Source organism: Podarcis muralis, chromosome 6 (assembly GCF_964188315.1).
Source record: "Podarcis muralis chromosome 6, rPodMur119.hap1.1, whole genome shotgun sequence".
NCBI lineage: Eukaryota > Metazoa > Chordata > Lepidosauria > Squamata > Lacertidae > Podarcis > Podarcis muralis.
In genome coordinates, this window is record NC_135660.1 from 96,211,751 (window position 1) to 96,231,189 (window position 19,439).

Below are 19,439 nucleotides of genomic sequence, written 5' to 3' on the forward strand. Positions count from 1 at the left end.
TCAGTCAGGAAGGTCACCAGTTCACATCACAGTTTCGCCACAAATTCAGTTGCATGGCTGTAGCAGAGTTGCCACCTCACATTTTGCATACCCTCCAACATTTTTCCGATGAAAATAGGAATATCCTATTCCATAATAATAAGAAGAAGACACTTGGAGGGTCTACTTTTGTAGGATATTCATGAGTGACCTACCTTACAGAGCTGTCAAATGATTTTTCTGAGCTGGGGTAGGAAGAGAAAGTCCCATTTCCACTCAGCCAGAAGCTTTTGGGGTCATATTGGGCCTCTCTCTCTCTCAGCCAAATCTACTTCACAGATGGGAGGAAGAAAACTTTGCCTTTTTCTTGTGTCTCTGGCCATTTGTATTTTCATATTTTAGAGTGGGTGAAAAATCATATTCTATTTCCCTTCAGAATTCTTTTGGTCATATTTGTTTGGAAGCATTTTGTACTTTACTGGTGTACAAATAAATATGGTTACTAGTCCTGAGTTCTCTCTCTCTCTCTCTTTCTCTCTCTCTCTTTGAAACTCATCTGCAGATAATGGGATTGTACTGAAAGTCATTACAATTTACAACCAGGACACAGAATCGATGGAAGAAGTGATTCTTGAAGAGCTGCAAGTGTTCAAAGTAAGGCATTCTTTTCTGTCTGACTTCATATCCACCAAACCGCAGAGACCGCAGTCCTGCACACACATGAGGCTACTTAAAGCTCATTGGGGTATATAAGTTTTAAGCACCCTGAATGAGCACAGAATTTCAGCCATAAAGCCTATAAATTAGCCTTTGTATCATCTGCACTGGTAACATTGTACTGGACTGTGTTTCGGTATAAAACTGGAAATCATTTCATCCACGACATTTTCCCTAGCAGAGTGTATGGACTGTGACTATGAAAACTGCTGAATTTTGCAAGGTTTTGGAGGTCTGGGGAAGAATTGGGGAAAGCCAATGCAGCTTCTTGGATTGGCTTTAACAACTGTCCTGGAGATGATGGTGGTGGTGGTGGTAATAATAATGTGATGATGATGATGATGATGAAAAGGATCTAGGAGTCTTGGTTGACCACAAACTTGACATGAGCCAATAGTGTGACGCGGCAGCTAAAAAAGCCAATGCAATTCTGGGCCTCATCAATAGGAGTATAGCATCTAGATCAAGGGAAGTAATAGTGCCACTGTATTCTGCTCTGGTCAGACCTCACCTGGAGTACTGTGTCCAGTTCTGGGCACCACAGTTCAAGAAGGACACTGACAAACTGGAACGTGTCCAGAGGAGGGCAACCAAAATGGTCAAAGGCCTGGAAACGATGCCTTATGAGGAACGGCTAAGGGAGCTGGGCATGTTTAGCCTGGAGAAGAGGAGGTTAAGGGGTGATATGATAGCCATGTTCAAATATATAAAAGGATGCTGCTCCAGAGAAGCGGACACAGAGCAATGGATCCAAACTACAAGAAAGAAGATTCCACCTAAACATTAGGAAGAACTTCCTGGCAGTAAGAGCTGTTCGACCGTGGAATTTGCTGCCAAGGAGTGTGGTGGAGTCTCCGTCTTTGGAGGTCTTTAAGCAGAGGCTTGACAACCATATGTCAGGAGTGCTCTGATGGTGTTTCCTGCTTGGCAGGGGGTTGGACTCAATGGCCCTTGTGGTCTATTCCAACTCTATGATTCTATGATGATGATGATGAAGAAAAGGCACACCAAGCTGCAATGTATTGTTGTAATATACGATTTTGATTATGGTTTCTACCTGAACTCCAACACAAAACTGCCATGTAAATAGCCAAACAAATTTCCTACTTGAGATCATTAGAATTTTGATTCTATGAAAGACACTGGTGGTCTGAGAAAGCTGTCAGTGGCACGGCTTCCATGTTCCTGTTCCTTCTTTTTCCCCACCAGGTGATAATAATCCCAAGGGCAACCCTCAACACTCCTTTGAATTCTTTGTTGCTCTCCTCTTCTGGTTTTCTTTCTTCAGAAATCCATGCCTCTACACCATGCGTCATAATCCCTGTCTCCCAAACAATGAGATGATGATGTCCAGGTTATTATTATACTTTGCAGAACAGAATATTCAGCAACATTGGTAGAGCACCTGTAAATAACTCAAGTGCTTTTCATTCTCTGTCAAAATATAGTTACAAATGCATCAGAACTGGTTAATCACTAAAGCAATATATACATTACTGTGATGTCCACTATGTAGGTAAGACGACTGCTGACCTACACACACATTTCAGAAACCAGAAATCTGCCATTTTGTCCAAAAAACAGGGAGCAACCAGTTGCCAAAAACCTCACTTCTGCGAACCGCAGCCTGTCAGACTTACCAATAACTGCAACAGAGATGCCAACTGATCCTACAGTGTAAGCACAGAGGGATAACTTCTGAATGTGCACACTGGACACATTTGATGCCAAATGGAGAACAGTACCACCATCACTTATCTTTAGCAAATGAAGCCTTTTCATCCTCAAAGCTCTGTAACTGCTGCCTTGGCAACAGCACCCTTTCATTTTTATCAGCGCTACTGATGAATGCAGAAGCTTCATAAATAGATAAATAATAAACATTTTGTTAATCATTCTATCTATCTCAACATCACTCTGTGTGTGTGTTTAATCTACAGAAGTGGTCTGTTTCCTAAATCAAAGAAAATTCTTTACTTTCAGGTGCCAGCTCCTGTTATATCCATGGAGATTTCTTCCAAAAGGGTGAGTGTTGTTCTGTGTATAAGACTACATGACTCAGGACTGTGATCATGTATACCATGTATAAATTAGAATTCCCACTGAGTTTCATAGGAAGCAAAATTCAGAGTGAATTTTGAGAATCATGCTCTGGCGAAATGACTAAAAGAATTTTTGAAGGAAGTGAAAGCACGTTGGAAGCCAAAATAACTTAGATAAGCAAGATTATTATCTTATAGATGTTTCACAGATCTCTATAGCCCCATTCTCATTGAGGAGGCAAACCTGTGGAAGAAAACTGATAAAGATGGAACAAATTACCAGTAAACCGGATGAGTTTACCTGTCAATAGATTGAGGCAACAGTCTGGAAAAGAGCTGGAGAGAAAAGACTCAGAATCCCAGACTAAGGTGCAAGGAGTTGTGTGTGTACTCCTCTCCTCATTGTCTGCATTGCAGTATTAGTTCAATATTCCCTCCTCTGGTCTCATTTTAACACCTTAGCAGCCTTTGTGCTAGGCTGGCATGCTCAGGAGCAACCCACGTCTCTACAGGAGTTGAGAATCTCCAAAGTGTGGATGCAGAAGAACCGACAGATAAACACACCGCATTGTTGGAGTACATAAAAAGTTAGGGTCACAATGTTGGCCCACAGCACAATGAATAATAATAATAATCCATATTAGGGCAATACCTTTATTAGGCCAACCAAAATGTGCTTAAGGAGGCAATCCTAAATGTAAACATTTTAAAAACCAGCATAATTTCATTAAATAACATTAGGATCACAGCATCATATTTTTACTGGCATTGATCATTACGGCTGCTGTTGCCGTCTTTCCCCTCACTTCAGAAAGCGGGAGGATGCCTCTGTGTTGATAATAAAATGTCATTGCTACTGTGGTGTGACTTAATATGCCATCTAAAATGAGTTTCCATGGAGTGATGCTGGAATTTTGAATATCAACACTTTCTCATGCACTGTTTCCCTATGAAATATTCAGATGTATCCCCCCCGCCCCGCCCCCACTTGTCTTAAGCTGTTTTAAATGTTGTGCCCCACATCGGCTGCAAAGTAAGCAAGCAGCCATCCTGATTCATGAGAGAAATGGGAACTTGATGAAAATGCAATGGCTGATAAATGTAGCACGGCTCACTGAAGAAACCTGAGGGTTTAAGTGTTTTAAGGCAAAATAGTCAGACTCTGTAGTCTATCTACCTTAATATATATATCATGGCATCGTATCAAAGCATTTCCGTGGTTCCAGCACACTCTAGTGTGGCCGCAAAATGGAAATCTCTCTGGGGGGTTCTGAAGATGATATGCTGATGTGCAGGTGACCAAGATGAGATTAGGCAAGACACCATTCTGTCAGCCTGAGCTGCCCCACCCTGCCCTAGAGAGAGGCCAAAGCCAGCTCTGGCTATGGCTCAAGCTTTGTTTTAAACCAGTGGGTATTGCCCCCTTGATATTGAGGGACGATTTCCAATCATCGTGGGAAAGGGAGGTCATTAACGAGGTTCAATCCTGCGGATTGTCTCACCTTTACTTTGAGTCTATGACGTACAATCAAGCTAGAGCTGTGATCTCCCGGAGACTGAGTGACATTGCCACACAAGAGGACATAGCCCAGGTAAAACCAGGGATGTTCCTAGGGGACCAGATTTATCGGACCATACCAGCCCCCTACCTTGCAGAAATCCACTATGTGGAATACCGCAGACTTCATACAGCGGCTAGATTAAATGTCCTTGACTCTGCGATATTGTGGGGAAGGTACAGGGGAGTGCCATATGCCCAGAGAACCTGTCATTGTGCCATGGGTGTGGTTGAGTCCACCGAACACATTCTCTTGACTTGCCCTTCTTATGCAGAGCTTAGACAAAATTTTATAGACCCACTCCTATGTCAACTTAGCTTCCTACCCGGAGAAAACCAGGTTTTACACTTGCTGAATAATGTCACTAGAGCTATACCTTCCTTGGTGGCCAAATTTCTTTTTTTAGCTTTTAAGCGTCGCAAGACTATAACTGACTGTATTGATATGGGGCTATCTGTTTAGCCCATTTTAGTGTTGGCTAAGTTTTAAAATCTTCCTGGATGTTTTAACTGTGTATTGACAAATGTACTTTTTTCTGACTGACGGTCGAATAAAAGGTTGATGATGATGGTTGCCAGCTCCTGAGTTAGGGAAACACAGGACCCAGACCCTCCAAGTGCCCCTATTTTCCAGGGACAGTCCCGGATTTACAGAAGCCGTCCTGGCTTCTGATTTGATCCCAGAATGTCCTGCCTTTCCTTAGAAATGTTGGAGGGTATGCAGGCACCGTATTGCCTCTTCCCTCTTGTTTCCCTACACCAAAGCTAAGTTACACTTTGAGGGTGTCGTTGCTCCTTCAAGGAGAACAGATCCCCTAAATACGCTTTGTTTCTTGGTCCTTTTCCACCAAGCTATAGAACTCTGGGGACTGGCTGTTATGGGTCAACAGAAGGAGCCTTCCAACATTCTCCTAATATTGGTGCTTTCCTTACAGCAACAAATTTATGTTGGGTCTGAGTCCGCCGTTGCACAACTGAAGTTCCACCAGTGTGACATGTATGGAACAGCCTGCGCTGACTGCTGCCTCGCAAGGGATCCTTACTGTGCTTGGGATGGGATCTCTTGTTCCAGATACTACCCAACAGGAACGCAGGCAAAGAGGTGGGACTCCTTTCTTGCATGCAGATTCGCATTCTGCAATAGGTTCTCCATACCAGGCTGAGATGGTTCCATTTCTTCCAGAATTAGGAAGTGCCTTTGGCAGTTCTCTCTCTTGTTGAAGGTCTTCTAGCAGAGTTTGGGCAGCCATCCATTAAAAAATACACCAGCTCTGGATTCCCAGCATCAAGCAAGGGGTCAGAGTAGATGCCCTACAAGGTCCCTCTGGTACTATGACTCTGAAATTTACCCCCATCACCCTGTCTGCACTATAGATTTAAAGCAGAATCGTACCACTTTAAACAGCCATGGCTTCCTTACAGTTCTCATAGTTGCCTGGGAAGAGGGACCGGCTGTAAAAACACTCTGAGAACTGCAGCCCTGTGAAGGAAGTAGGGGTCTCCTAACAACTCTCAGCACCCGTAACAAACTACAGTTCCCAGGATTCTTTGGGATAAGCCATTGCTGCTTACAATGGTATGATACTGCTTTAAATTTATAGTGCAGATGGGGCTTTATTGTACAAGGAAACTGAATTAACTCATCGTAGGCAGTTGTTTATTAGCATAGTGTTTGGAGATGTAAATTAATTTATCAGTGTACAGTGATGTACAGAATATTTGATTTTGATTGTTCTTCTACCGTCAGATGCCCTGCACTTCTTTTCACTTGTTTTTAGAACGTATTTCAGGAGATACAATATAGTGAATAATAAATGTTTAAAGGGTGAGAAAGAAAGAAAGAAAGAAAGAAAGAAAGAAAGAAAGAAAGAAGGAAGGAAGGAAGGAAGGAAGGAAGGAAGGAAGGAAGGAAAGAAAGAAAGAAAGAAAGAAAGAAAGAAAGAAAGAAAGAAAGAAAGAAAGAAAGAAAGAAAGAAAGAAAGAACAACTATGTGCATTGATTCATTTCAACAGTTTCAGGCATTGAACCGTGAGGTATGTCTGGCTGTAGAAGAAAGAAACTTACAATCAAATATTCTTCATGGATTGGGAGATGATATTAGGAAGCGACTGCTCAGAGCAGATTCAGAGAAATCTGATTCTACTTTCAAATCTGAAGAGTCATAGATGTGTGAAGCATGATCAGACCTCCCTATTTTTTCTTACACCCCCACCTCCACTTAAAAGCAGTTGGTGGGAGAAGGGAGGAGGTGAATAGGACTGAAACAGGCCTGGAAAACTGGGGAGGGAGATAAACCCATTTCTCAAGAGCAATGGTGCCAAGCCAATAAGAATGTCTGGGAATTTCAATGGAAAAGGAAATGTCCAATGTTTGCCTATTGGTCCCATGTGAAGAATGGAAATCAATCCAAAGAAAACAATTGGTATTCACTGTTGTTGTTTTCAGTTCACACAAAAATGCACACCAATGCATAATTGGTCACATGCACACCCAATTTGTGTTGTGTTTTTCAAATCGATAAACCGCTTCCTAGACTGAGGCCATCAAAGCAGATGTCCTTGTGAAGCTTGCAAGTGCGGCATGATGGTTGGCTACCCTACTAAAAGCATAAATTGTATTTCCTTTTCCACAAAATACATGATTCCCAAATCCTTGGGACAGACTTCAGGGCATCTGTTACCAAACTAGCACTATGTATCTTCTGTGTAGTCATGGAGATGTCTACATTTCTACACATTAAATCAGTATACAGATTTCCCCCCACTTATGCAGGGGGTTACATTCCAGGCCCCCACGTGCATAAGCAAAAATTTCTAACTGGGGAAAACCCCCTAAAGCACCCTTTAAACACCCTTTCTGCCACTCCTTTTCCAATCCAGACCAATGGAAACAACAGCAAAAAAGAAGAAGAAAGAAAGAAGGTGGGGTTGGCCACCTGTCAATCAAATGACATCATTATAACAACACATGATTGACCCACCCACAAAATCCCTTCCAGAGAGTTTTTCACTATTATGTAGAGATATGAAAAGACATGAAGGAAAACTTTGATTACGCTCATATTTTGGCCAGACCAAAGTTTAGAAATATTCTTTTCCAATTATTTTGTTTAAATGTAGAAGACAAAGTGGGAATCTCCAAAACTGTTCTGCCTTTGTCGTCACGTTTTCTGAACATCACTCGGGGAAATATTCCCAACAGAATAACTTTAGATTTTTCATGTGCTTAAATCAAGTAGAATTTGGCTGTCCCACATAGAAGTAAGTGATGCATTGCCCCATCTGGACTGGGAAATATGAAGAATCATTCCCTACCATGTGCACCTTGATTGGATAGCAATGTTTATTGCAAATGAGGCATGTGTGTGTGGTGTAATTCCATATACTGTTATTTGAACTTTCTGTCTAGCAGCACAGAGGGAAGGTAGGCAACTGACAGAGGGGAAGAAATGTAACAGGAAGAAAATGCTGAGTTACATGTACTTGGCCTTAATTTCACTAGGGATTGGAGACCCTACAATGGCCATTTTCAGTCTATTAGCTTTGCTGCAGACCACAAATGCAAGAAACATCTCTAACTGCGAGATGCACCCCCTTAGATAGCACTGTTCGCCTAGGGGTCATTAGCTCCTGCAGGATATATTGCATACCAAATAGCCACTAAGAAGGAAACGACCTTAATCTACACACCTATATCAGGCACTCTGCAAACAGGAGGAGCACTGGGCCTGCAGCTCATTGAACATGAGAGCGATGGTCCCCTCCACGAGGCAAAGCAGCCTAAAGCCAAGTTCTCATAGAATCATAGAGTTGGAAGAGACCACAAGGGCCATCGAGTCCAACCCCCTGCCAAGCAGGAAACACCATCAGAGCACTCCTGACATATGGTTGTCAAGCCTCTGCTTAAAGACCTCCAAAGAAGGAGACTCCACCACACTCCTTGGCAGCAAATTCCACTGTCGAACAGCTCTTACTGTCAGGAAGTTCTTCCTAATGTTTAGGTGGAATCTTCTTTCTTGTAGTTTGGATCCATTGCTCCGTGTCCGCTTCTCTGGAGCAGCAGAAAACAACCTTTCTCCCTCCTCTATATGACATCCTTTTATATATTTGAACATGGCTATCATATCACCCCTTAACCTCCTCTTCTCCAGGCTAAACATGCCCAGCTCCCTTAGCCGTTCCTCATAAGGCATCGTTTCCAGGCCTTTGACCATTTTGGTTGCCCTCCTCTGGACACGTTCCAGTTTGTCAGTGTCCTTCTTGAACTGTGGTGCCCAGAACTGGACACAGTACTCCAGGTGAGGTCTGACCAGAGCAGAATACAGTGGCACTATTACTTCCCTTGATCTAGATGCTATACTCATATTGATGCAGCCCAGAATATCAACCCAATGATATACCTATGTCTAGGCTGTACCATTCAGGCTATGGGGAAGAGGTGTTCGCATGATGAAATTTTATTCCACACCTAATAATAGATAATTAATTTATCTACAAAGAATGCTAGATGTAAGGGGGAAAGGTTCTGGCCTAGGCTTCTCCAAATATTCTAGTTTCCTGTTTATTTATATGCTGTTTGGATCTCCGATCTCAAAGGTTGGGTGAGTGGTCCTTTAATCAAAGCAGAGATTAGAGACCTTTTGTAGTCACTCTGGATTCTGGAAATGAAATTTCCATAAGCACCTCTTATGTGTTTCCCTAAAATACTAGACATTTTCCTTCCAGACTCTAGAAGAGCATTTTCAATTAAAGGAGCTCAAGATGACACAAACATATGAATTTCCCACAGGAATTGGGGAAGGCTTCTGAGGGTTGTTCACAAGTTGTATTTTTTTCAAATTGGTTTTTTGTTTTTGTTTTTTGTTTTTTCTTTTCCCTAGACGTTTCCGCAGACAAGATGTCCGTCATGGAAATGCAGCTCAGCAGTGCTTTGGCCAGCAATTTCTTGGTAATTCTGATGCTGTGCGTTAGAATGCTTTAGTGGATCAGCGCATCAGGGATGGACCACCTGTGGCTCTCTAGAGGCTGTTAGACTCCAGCTCCCACTGGCACAGTTAGCATGGCCAATGGCCAGGGACAAAGGGATTTGTTGTTCAGAAACAGCGTGGGGACCACAGATTCCCCACCTTTGAAATACAGGGAACTTAGCAATGCATACTTTTACAAGAAGAACCCTATGAGAACTTAAATCAATGATTTCATTAATTTAGGTACATCATCCTGACTATCTGCCAATACAAGTTTGTATATAAATGTATACACCAAGGAGATCTGGTTTGGGTTATTGCTTAGGCAAAGGTCTTTGATACATGGAGCCTTTAGGTAGCTTTTTCAGTGGTCCAAGAAAATGTTCTTAAATTGTCAAGAGAAAACCTTTTGAGTTCTAGACTTGATGAGTTATGCAAGTTTGTGTCAGGATCTGCTGGAACGTGAATATGGACACCTGGCCACTGGTAGGATTTATAGACTGGGATGGTTTTTATAGGGTTGCCATATTTCAAAAAGTAAAAACCAGGACATCCCGAAAGCTTATTTTTAGGAAGACCCCGGTTTTAGGAAGATCAATTTTTTTATTGACTTGGCTAAGATCCAGGACGTCAATTCCGCATGTGAAATCCTGGTAATGTCCGGGACGCATAGCAGCCCTAGATTTCTAGCCCAACCAAGTTAGGAGGAACCAGTGGGTTAATCTGGCTGTCATTGCCTTCATTTGCACTGAATGCTAAGGCAAAGCATGGTTTAATGCAAATGAGCAAATCAACTCCCAGAGATGACTTAGTGTTAAGTGCTAACCAGCCATTTTGTGTGTGTGTTAAAATGCTAAGTCAATCCATGACTTGCTTAGCATGAAGGAGCAGACATGGGCTTCCAGAATGGTTTGTCTTGTGATTTATCTGGGGTAGCTAAACCGTGAACACAGGTTTGGACAACACACTAAGCCAGGGGTTGGCAAGCTTTTCTTGCCTCAGGCCAGTGTCTCCAGTTACGATTATGCGGCAGGCTGGAGGGCAGGGAAGCATGTCCCATATACATGTGCACACGCTATTTCCGGTGCACTTCTGGGTCGGAGAAGCACCAGAAATAGCTTTTGTGCACGCGTAGGAGGGCCCTGCGCATGCGCACAAGCTATTTCCTGTGCTCCTCCGACCCATAAGTGGGTCCCTGTGCCGCACTGCAACGCACGGGTAAGAGCGGGCAGTGGCAGGGGGCAGGAGGGCAGTGGTCACCACGGACCAGATAAAGGAGGGTCTCAGGCCTTATCTGGCCCCCGGGCCAGACGTTGGTGGCCCCTGCACTAAGCCAAATCATTGCTTAGTTCAGCACTGCACACCAAGAAAGGAACTGGGGAGCAGCATAACAGCTGCAATCTCCTCTCCAGAATCACTTTTACTCATTCTCAGTAAGCCAAATTTTGGCTTAGCGTTCGGTGCAAATGAGAGACAAATGAACTCATTAGTTCTTCCTAACTTGGCCTGGCAATAAATCCTTCCAGGCCAAGCCTAACAGCTGCCTGCCACTCTGTTTAAGTATCTCTACCTGCCTAGTCTCCCTAAGCAACTGCTGCCCTCTCTAGCTGCCAGTTTTCACATCTGTCTGTTGGGTCAGCTTTGCTACCAGTTGTCCTCTATGTAGCAGCCATCTTCTCCTGGACTTGGCCCTTGCCTCCAATGGTTCTGCCTCTGTTAATCTTGAGTGCTAGGACCTAACATGAAGTTTCCAAAGAGAATTTGCAATGAAGCAGCTATAAATCTGGAGAGAAACAAATGCTAGCAGGAGCCAGAAGCATAATGCATTCATACCCTTGAACCTGCCTAGAACTCTCAATTACCGATCTCTTTAATTCCTTTCCCAAGTGCACCATTTAGATAGCAGGCATCATTTTGTGGACCGAACCCAAAGAGCTTGGCCCTCCCTTCTCCTGCTAAATAACTTGCCAGAGAAAGCTTTGATGGAATCGTGACTCCATGTAGGGCAGATTAGAATCTGGAAGGGAAATATTTCACAACGCAAATATTTTTCAGATTTGTCTGGTGATGTGAGGAAATTCCATACTGTTTAGGGTTTTGATGCAATTCTCTGAAGAGTTTGCTGCTGAACATTGACAGTAGAATATATAGCACACTGTCATATTGAACTGTAAAAAAAACCCCATGCATTGGAATTTTAGATAGGGTTGTAAGATACTCAAGAGACCTTCAGATTAGAATGTAGCAGAGTCATAATTCTAAGAAAAACTGAAGTTTTTATCATGGAAGAAAGGCAAATTATAAAATAGAGACAAAAGACATTGCTTTGGCCTCCTATTCTTCAAGAAGCACCATTGAGTGGGCATTCATGGTTCTAGCACTAAATGCAGCCTACAGGAGGACGGTTTCCACAAAGAGCCTTCTATTCAGCATGGCATGTGTTTTGCAAAGGGCTGCAAGTTCTCTTGGCAAGTTTGCGTGCTGAGGTCCCCCAAAACACCCCTACCCTAATAACTCACACATCACTCATAAATTTTTGTTTAAGGTTTTTGGCATAATCTTGGCCACAACTTTATTAAACATACAAATTGTGAGTGGTTGCTTAGGCATTGGTTATGACTATCTGTCCCCCCCCCCCACCTTGGGGGGCAGCACTGACTCCCGGATTCCAGCGAGAGCCAGTGTGGAGGAACAAGATCAGGGATAACTGGAGCTGCAACACAGACCCTCAGCTACTCCCCGCATGCTCCCAGGAGCTTACGCGGCCCAAACCCAATTCCAGGGGTTTGGACGAAAGGATGGTAAGCCCCTGAATTCCTTTAACGGAATTCCCGTGCAGCAGCAGCATTGGAGGGCAGTGGCGTAACGTGGGGGGTGCAGGGGGGGCCGGGCGCACCGGGTGCAACATCTGGGGGTTAGGGTTAGGGGGCGCAAATCCACGGGTTAGGGGGCGCAAATTACTTGCCTTGCCCCGGGTGCTGACAACCCACGCTATGCCACTGTTGGAGGGGCAGGCACAGCCAATCCATACCCCTCCACCAACCAATTTAAACCAATGCCTAACCGCCAACCTTACAAGTTGTGACGATTTGCTACACAGTAGGCAAAAACCAAATGGCACACACTAATCAGCCAAATGGAAAAATTCCTACCAGGCCCCCGCACCAAGGCGGACGACCCCATGACAGGCATAGCAAGGTCAAAGCACAAGCCCAAAAGGGAGGGCGGGCGGGTGATCCGGTTCCCACATCGAAAGAGAAAGCAGCTTGCTGTGAACCTTGTTTAAATAACCTCTGTTCCCACCCCCAAATTGGAAACATCAATTTTACCCCAGCAACACAAACAGCCAATCCTTGCCAGGCCCCTCTATCTTATCCTGCCTGGCAACTATGGGGTGTCTTGTTAGGCCGCATCCGCAACACGTGCTCTCCTTTAGTGAGAACACGCTTTATGCAATTTATAAAGATCAGCAGATGACTAATTTCTGGCCTCAGGACAACAAAATCATTTGCTCAGTGGCAGCCACTGAAGACTTGATCCCACCAAGTTGTTAAGCAGTGGCCCATTCAGACTTAATTTAACTCCTGAATGTGAAAGCGAGAAGTCCCGTTTACAAGCATTTAGCTGGATCAAGGGGTATGAGTATAGACTACTGATGAATCTCTGTTCTACTAGATAGAGCATCTCCTTTCATGGGAAATGGAAAAAAATGATAATAACCTTTCCCCCTTTTGACAGAAGTGGGTGAAATTTGCATGCCTGGCCCCGCTGCCCTGTTGATGCAAGTGCCATGCTTTATTTCAATCTGGCATTGTAGCTCTGTGGAGCACTTTGAGGGGCTAAAAGCTAGTACTGCTAGGCATGCACATTCTGCAAAATCCTGCAACTCAGACACAGAACCACTCATTTCCTTCAGGAAAGAGGCAGTGCCATTCACGTCACACAGACATATGCAATGCTTATATAAAAAACATATTATCTAAAGTAGCCCTTTGGCAGACACTGCTTTGTTAGCACTTTTAATAAAAGAACCTGCTTCTAATCGGAAAGCCATTTGCAAACATTTTCCTTAAAACAAAAGGTCACTTTCTATGATCTTGGGAATCAGTACAATCATAAATTGCTCAAGGAAGGTGTATGTTGATAAATCCTCAATTGCCACCAGTCATTATAATGGAAGTTATTTGTTATTTTGTGTTTGAAAAGTGAAGCCTAATTTTTTTCCTAGAAGTCTGGAGGGGGCTCAGTGTGAAGGCCAGGGCCAGTCCTATCATGTGCCACCCTGAGCCACCTGCCTCAGACGGCAGATTGGGAGAGACAGCAGACAGAGTGCCTCTTGCTGCCTGTCAGACCCCTGCAGGTCTCCCAGAAAGAGTGGGTGCCTTTGCCAGGCACTGCCATTGCCCCTTGAGCTTCCATTGCTAGCAGCTGCCTGACCAGGAGTTTTGGTGAAGCCTCACAAGAGCTGAGGCCCTTTCTCTCTGCTGCCAGCAGTGGGCAGCAGCTGTCAGCCCTGTGGGATGCCGTAGTGCCCATCTTTATCATCTCAGATGGCAAAATGGCTTGGGCTGGCCCGGGAGAAGACAAATGAGTATCTATGAAGGACCATACCAGGTTTTTGTGTGTGTTTTCCTTCTTTATAGGAGACATCCTGGATAAGACCGAAGAGCGACTGGTATACGGAATAGAATACAACAGCACTCTCCTTGAATGTATACCAAGGACCTTGCAGGCCAAAGTGATCTGGTTTGTACAGAGAGCACACGAAGCACGGAAGGAAGAGGTACTTTCTCACTGAATGGAAGGGGGTAACCTCTCTTGCATGGGCACACCCTCCAGTATTAATGGCATTTTGCAGCCATCATCATATCCTTATCATCACAATATTGTGCAATATTGTGAAATGTTCTGTTGTGCCTACTGCAGCCAGTGTGGTGTAGTGGTTAAGAGCAGTGGACCCGTAATCTGGTGAACCGGGTTCGATTCCCCGCTCCTCCACATGCAGCTGCTGGGTGACCTTGGGCCAGTCACACTTCTCTGAAGTCTCTCAGCCCCACTCACCTCACAGAGCGTTTGTTGTGGGGGAGGAAGGGAAAGGAGAATGTGAGCCGCTTTGAGACTCCTTCGGGTAGTGATAAAGCGGGATATCAAATCCAAACTCTTCTTCTTCTTCTTCTTTTTAAATTAAAAGGAAAGGTTGCTCTGTAAATATTTATACTGCCTTTAAATAACCAGTTTATTTAGATTGTGGGGAAGGGTACTTGGGAATGATGCAGTTTTCTTTGATATGTAATCCCTTCTCTGTGGACCAGTTCACACATGACATGAATAGGCAGGCCATGCGCATCATGGTCAGAGGAGCAGGCCATAAGCTTGTGCACTCTTTCTAGAGTCGAGCCTGTAATCCACCAGGAAAACCCAAGATCTGCATCTTACCCACTCATGCTGTGTTATCAAGCACCTCTTGCAGTTTTTATAAATAATATTTTTTATAGATAATTATTCTGACACATGGATCCCCCACGAGCACATCAACTTCCACCCCAAATATCATTGATTTCAGTTAAAGAGTTGATCTCTCTTATTAAAATGAGTGGTACCTTAAGGTGATTAGTTTTTGACTGCATCGAACCCAAAGATGTTTGAAATGAACACACACAAATTATGCATCCGTTTGCTCCAACTTCTGCACTCAAGTTGCTCCTGATAAGCTTTCCAAACCCTTCCCAGAAACCCAATGAAATTCCACGATTCTGTTATCCTGCCGTAGTGTTTCTAATTCCCCTTATACTTTTTTACCTCTTTTCTCCTGGTTATTATTATATTATTTTAAAAACCACACCCATGTGATATTACAGTATTGCTTTATTTCCACTGAATAACACCATTTCCTTGTTGCCCACCCTCAGGTGAAGACTGATGAAAGGGTACTCAAAGTGGACTTTGGCCTCTTGTTCTTAAGGCTCCACAGGATGGACGCCGGGACGTATTTCTGCCAGACAGTGGAGCACAGCATTGTTCACACAGTAAGAAAAATCACACTAGAAGTTGTGGAAGAAGAGCGTGTGGACGACATGTTCAACAAAGACTATGAGGAGGATGCATCGCATAAGATGCCCTGCCCGGCTCAGAGCAGCATAGCCCAGGGCTCAAGGCCTTGGTACAAGGAGTTCCTGCAGCTAATAGGCTACAGCAACTTCCAGAGAGTGGAGGAGTATTGTGAGAAAGTGTGGTGCACGGACAAGAAGAGGAAAAAGCTGAAGATGTCTCCATCCAAGTGGAAGTATGCCAATCCGCAAGAGAAGAAGGCACGCATCAAACCTGACCATTACCGTGTTCCCAGGCACACTGCTGACTCTTGATGGGAAAAAGAAATCCCACGGATTCAAGGAAGCTTCTTTCTTTCTTTCTTTCTTTTGGACCTAAGGAAAGGGAAATCCTTCTTGGATTTAGTGACGAATACAGGTTTATATATATATGAAACGTTGAGACTGGAAATGGGGGGAAAATGTGTTTTTAGTAAGTTATACACTTCATGTCTGTTTAGATGCATTTTTTAAAAAGCAAATCTGCTTAATTCTTTGGTCTGCTTATATCATTCCACCATGAGTTTTCCATTTAAGGACAATCTGACAATCATCGTATTCAACATTTAGTCCAATTAATCAAGCATGGACCATGTTTGTACTGTATATTCTAGTGTGTTGTTGGGGATATTTAAGTGAACACAAATGCTAAAGCATCACAAAGCAACAATGTATGGTTTCGTTTTGATTTCACAAACATCTTGCTAATTTTCGACGTGGCGTATATCCTGTGTCCCACGGGTTCCAGTTTTCATTTCTGAAGAGCAGTTTCTAGGGCTCATTGCTGCTGAAATCCATTTTGAGTATGTGACAGTAGCCACGGCTGTGAACAGAAATGATGAAGGGTCATAAATAAAAGGACTAAAAACAAATAAGGGGGGGGGGACTGAGTACAATATAGCAAAAGCAAGCAATGATTGTATCTCATTGAAAGCAATGGAATTGGTTGGGACTAACTCAAATCCTACTTAATACCAAGGGCAGTTAATCATGACTAATTGTAGCTGTGCCCGAAATACCTCTGTTCAATTTCTGTGCCCCGTTTACCAATAATTCTGAAGGCTGACTCCAGTGTCCTCTTTTGGGGAGAATAACTTAACCAGGAAGAATCGTCTTTCTAGGACAAAGGGCCACCGCTCAGAGGTGAAGCTCCTGCTTTGCACACAGAAGGTCCCCGGTTTGATCTCCAGGGAGGGTTGGAAGAGAGACTCCCTCTCTGAAATCCTAGAGAGTTGCTGTCAATCAGTGTGAAGAGTACTGATCTGGATGGACCAAGGCTTCTTAGGATCCAGGTGCTGTGTGCCCAGCACGTACAATTTGGAATTTTCCAAATTTACTAAAATTACGTTCAGATTAACACAAGAGTCCATTTCCTCCACCCCTTGCCACAAAGGATTTTCTTGCCATAATGTGCCTCCCATCAGTACAGGGCTTGCATCTTTTTTCTGCAGGCGGCTCAGCCTGGATCACACTTAGGCGCATAAGATGCGGCACAAATGCAATCAGGTTCGTTTTGGCACTCCACCTCACACTAATGCATTTTCTTAATTTGGAAATGATGAACAGGGTGCCCATCCCTGGTTCTTAGAGCCATCAATATTGTTAAAAGCCTGAAGAAAATTGCTACTTATTCCTACATTTGACTGATTGGTTCCATTTGCATCTGAACCGCAGCCAAGTAGTACCATTTGATTATGCCAGATGTTTTCTCTCTCTCTGGGAGGTCGGTATAACCACCTACCAAAGGAGCAAAGAATCCTCTCTCAAAAGCTAATGTGGTCTCCCTCTTGTGGCAATGAAACAGCATTACATTCTGCTCTGTGCAGTATATAGATTCTAAATTTCAATATGAAGCAAAAGGTTATTAGAACTGCAGGAAAACTATAGAAAGGTTCTTATTCTCTATTTTCTTTTTCTTTTTCGGCAATTTCCAATCGACACTCCAAAACTACATGTTCACATTGTTTCAGATGTTCTTGATGTCATTTTCTTTCCCCAATCAGTTTTGCCCTCACCACTAGGCTTTCATTTGCCCCAACTGCTGTTTAAACTTGCAGTATCCTTTCTTCCAAGGTAACTCCAGGATAATTAAGTCCACTAGTGTTCTAAATTAATCTTCTGATTCATACACCGAGACAGTCCTGAGCAGGCACACTTTGCCGATGGGTACAGTAGATGCCAACGGGGTGAGCTCCCGTTGCTCGGTCCCAGCTCCTGCCAACCTAGCAGTTTGAAAGCACGTCAAAGTGCAAGTAGATAAATAGATACCACTCCAGCGGGAAGGTAAACAGCGTTTCCGTGCACTGCTCTGGTTCACCAGAAGTGGCTTAGTCATGCTGGCCACATGACCCGGAAGCTGTACGCCGGCTCCCTCAGCCAATAAAGCGAGATGAGCACCACAACCCCAGAGTCAGTCACGACTGGACCTAATGGTCAGGGGTCCCTTTACCTTTACATTTACAGTAGATGCAGGCTGAAAGCTGTACCTTGGTGTGGGGGCTTGGCTAATAAATGGAGTCCCTCTGCAAGATCCGTCTTTCTAAGGCTGCATTCCAAATGTTGAGTCTCCCTCCAGCAGGTCCAAAACAGCTGCTCTGACCTTCATTGCTGGAGTGGTGTCCCTCCTCTCATGCAGACCTCAACATCCTCCCTATGGAAAGTGCAGGCAGGTGGAAGTGTGGGTGTAGTCCACAGAAAGATAACCCCCCCCCCAGTGGATCATTCCCATTGCAGGGAGAGACTGAGCCGGGATTCCTTTGCCCATTTTACAGAAGACCAATTTTGACAATCCTGCCAGGTGTTCCGTAAGATTGGCTCTGGTGTCGTTGGCTCACCGCTACTGCCACGAGGCTGGCCACCTGGCGTGGAGCAGGCATTATGGCGAAAGATCTAGGTGAGCAACATCTCTGCTCCTTTGAGAGAGACTCGCCCGATGGACTAACAGGCTGTGTGGAATAAAAAGAGTCTGCCAATGTGGGTTTGCCAATTAAGACACTTTTACTGAAATAAAATGGAAGTCCATGTAGATGTTGAATACCATTCCTGTCTAATACCTGCTTCTCTTTGTTATAGGCTAATTAAATGTGAAGTAAATGGTCAGAATTCTCCATTTCCTTTTATTGTGCGTGGACTCGTCATGAAACCCATGGACTGACATTCTGTTCGGATAATAGGCTAACACACACTGTTGCACATCCTCCCATAAATTTTCATCCAACTGGACATGTTGAGGAAAGTGTCCTCAACATGAGGGTGATCTCCCCCCGCCCCAGAAGACAAAGAGTATTTTTCCCCCTCATTCTTCTGGAAAAGAAAGCCACTTGGTATATTTTTCTCTGAATAATTGATATCTTTTTATTTTATTTTTTGTAGTGGCCATTTGACACCAGCTCTGGGGCATTATGGGGATGCAAGATGGCGGCTCGTTTGCCAGCATATTTTCTACTGCTGCCACTTGCAAACTAACAGGGGGGGGATCTGGGGGGAAAGGAGCTGTACTACAGTGGTACCTCAAGTTACAAACACCTCAGGTTACAAACGCTTCAGGCTACAAACTCCGCTAACCTGGAAGAGTTACCTCGAGTTGAGAACTTTGCCCCAGGATGAGAACAGAAATTGGGTGCCGGCGGCGCAGTGGCAGCAAGAGGCCCCATTAGTGAAAGCACTCCTCTCATTAAGAACAGTTTCAGGTTAAAAATGGACCTCCGGAACGAATTAAGTTTGTAACTAGAGGTACCATTGTATTGCCATTGCTAAATGATGAGCCTCACTCCCCAAAAGCTCACCATTAGAGAGATTTGGGGAAGTGGTGGCTAGCCAGGAAGGCAGAGAGTGATCTTTTGAGGCCCCTGCCAAGTGCTCCTCTGTGTGCAGTTGCACTTAGGGAGGACGAGAGAGAGATGGGCCAGTCCTTTAGCCTTCCATGTACCAGAAGGATTTGCTATCTTTAAGCTGCTTATTCCCAAGGGATGTGGGTGGCACTGTGGGTTAAACCACAGAGCCTAGGACTTGCCGATGAGAAGGTTGGCAGTTCGAATCCCTGTGATGGGGTGAGCTCCCGTGCTCGGTCCCTGCTCCTGCCAACCTAGCA

At 44.2% G+C, this 19,439-nt stretch overlaps 1 protein-coding gene across 2 annotated transcripts in view; it reads left to right on the plus strand.

Annotated features, from left to right (window-relative positions):
• The window catches only part of SEMA3E (semaphorin 3E), a 182,924-nt gene extending 164,473 nt beyond the window's left edge, over positions 1-18,451 (plus strand). For both annotated transcript variants that reach the window (XM_028728769.2, XM_028728770.2), the window contains exons 12-17: positions 542-633; positions 2,680-2,721; positions 5,232-5,398; positions 9,177-9,244; positions 13,907-14,046; positions 15,173-18,451. In XM_028728769.2, the coding sequence (XP_028584602.2) occupies positions 542-633; positions 2,680-2,721; positions 5,232-5,398; positions 9,177-9,244; positions 13,907-14,046; positions 15,173-15,625 (962 nt within the window). In that variant the 3' untranslated portion in view covers positions 15,626-18,451. The remainder of the gene's footprint in view (positions 1-541; positions 634-2,679; positions 2,722-5,231; positions 5,399-9,176; positions 9,245-13,906; positions 14,047-15,172) is intronic.
• The last annotated feature ends 988 nt before the right edge of the window (positions 18,452-19,439 follow it).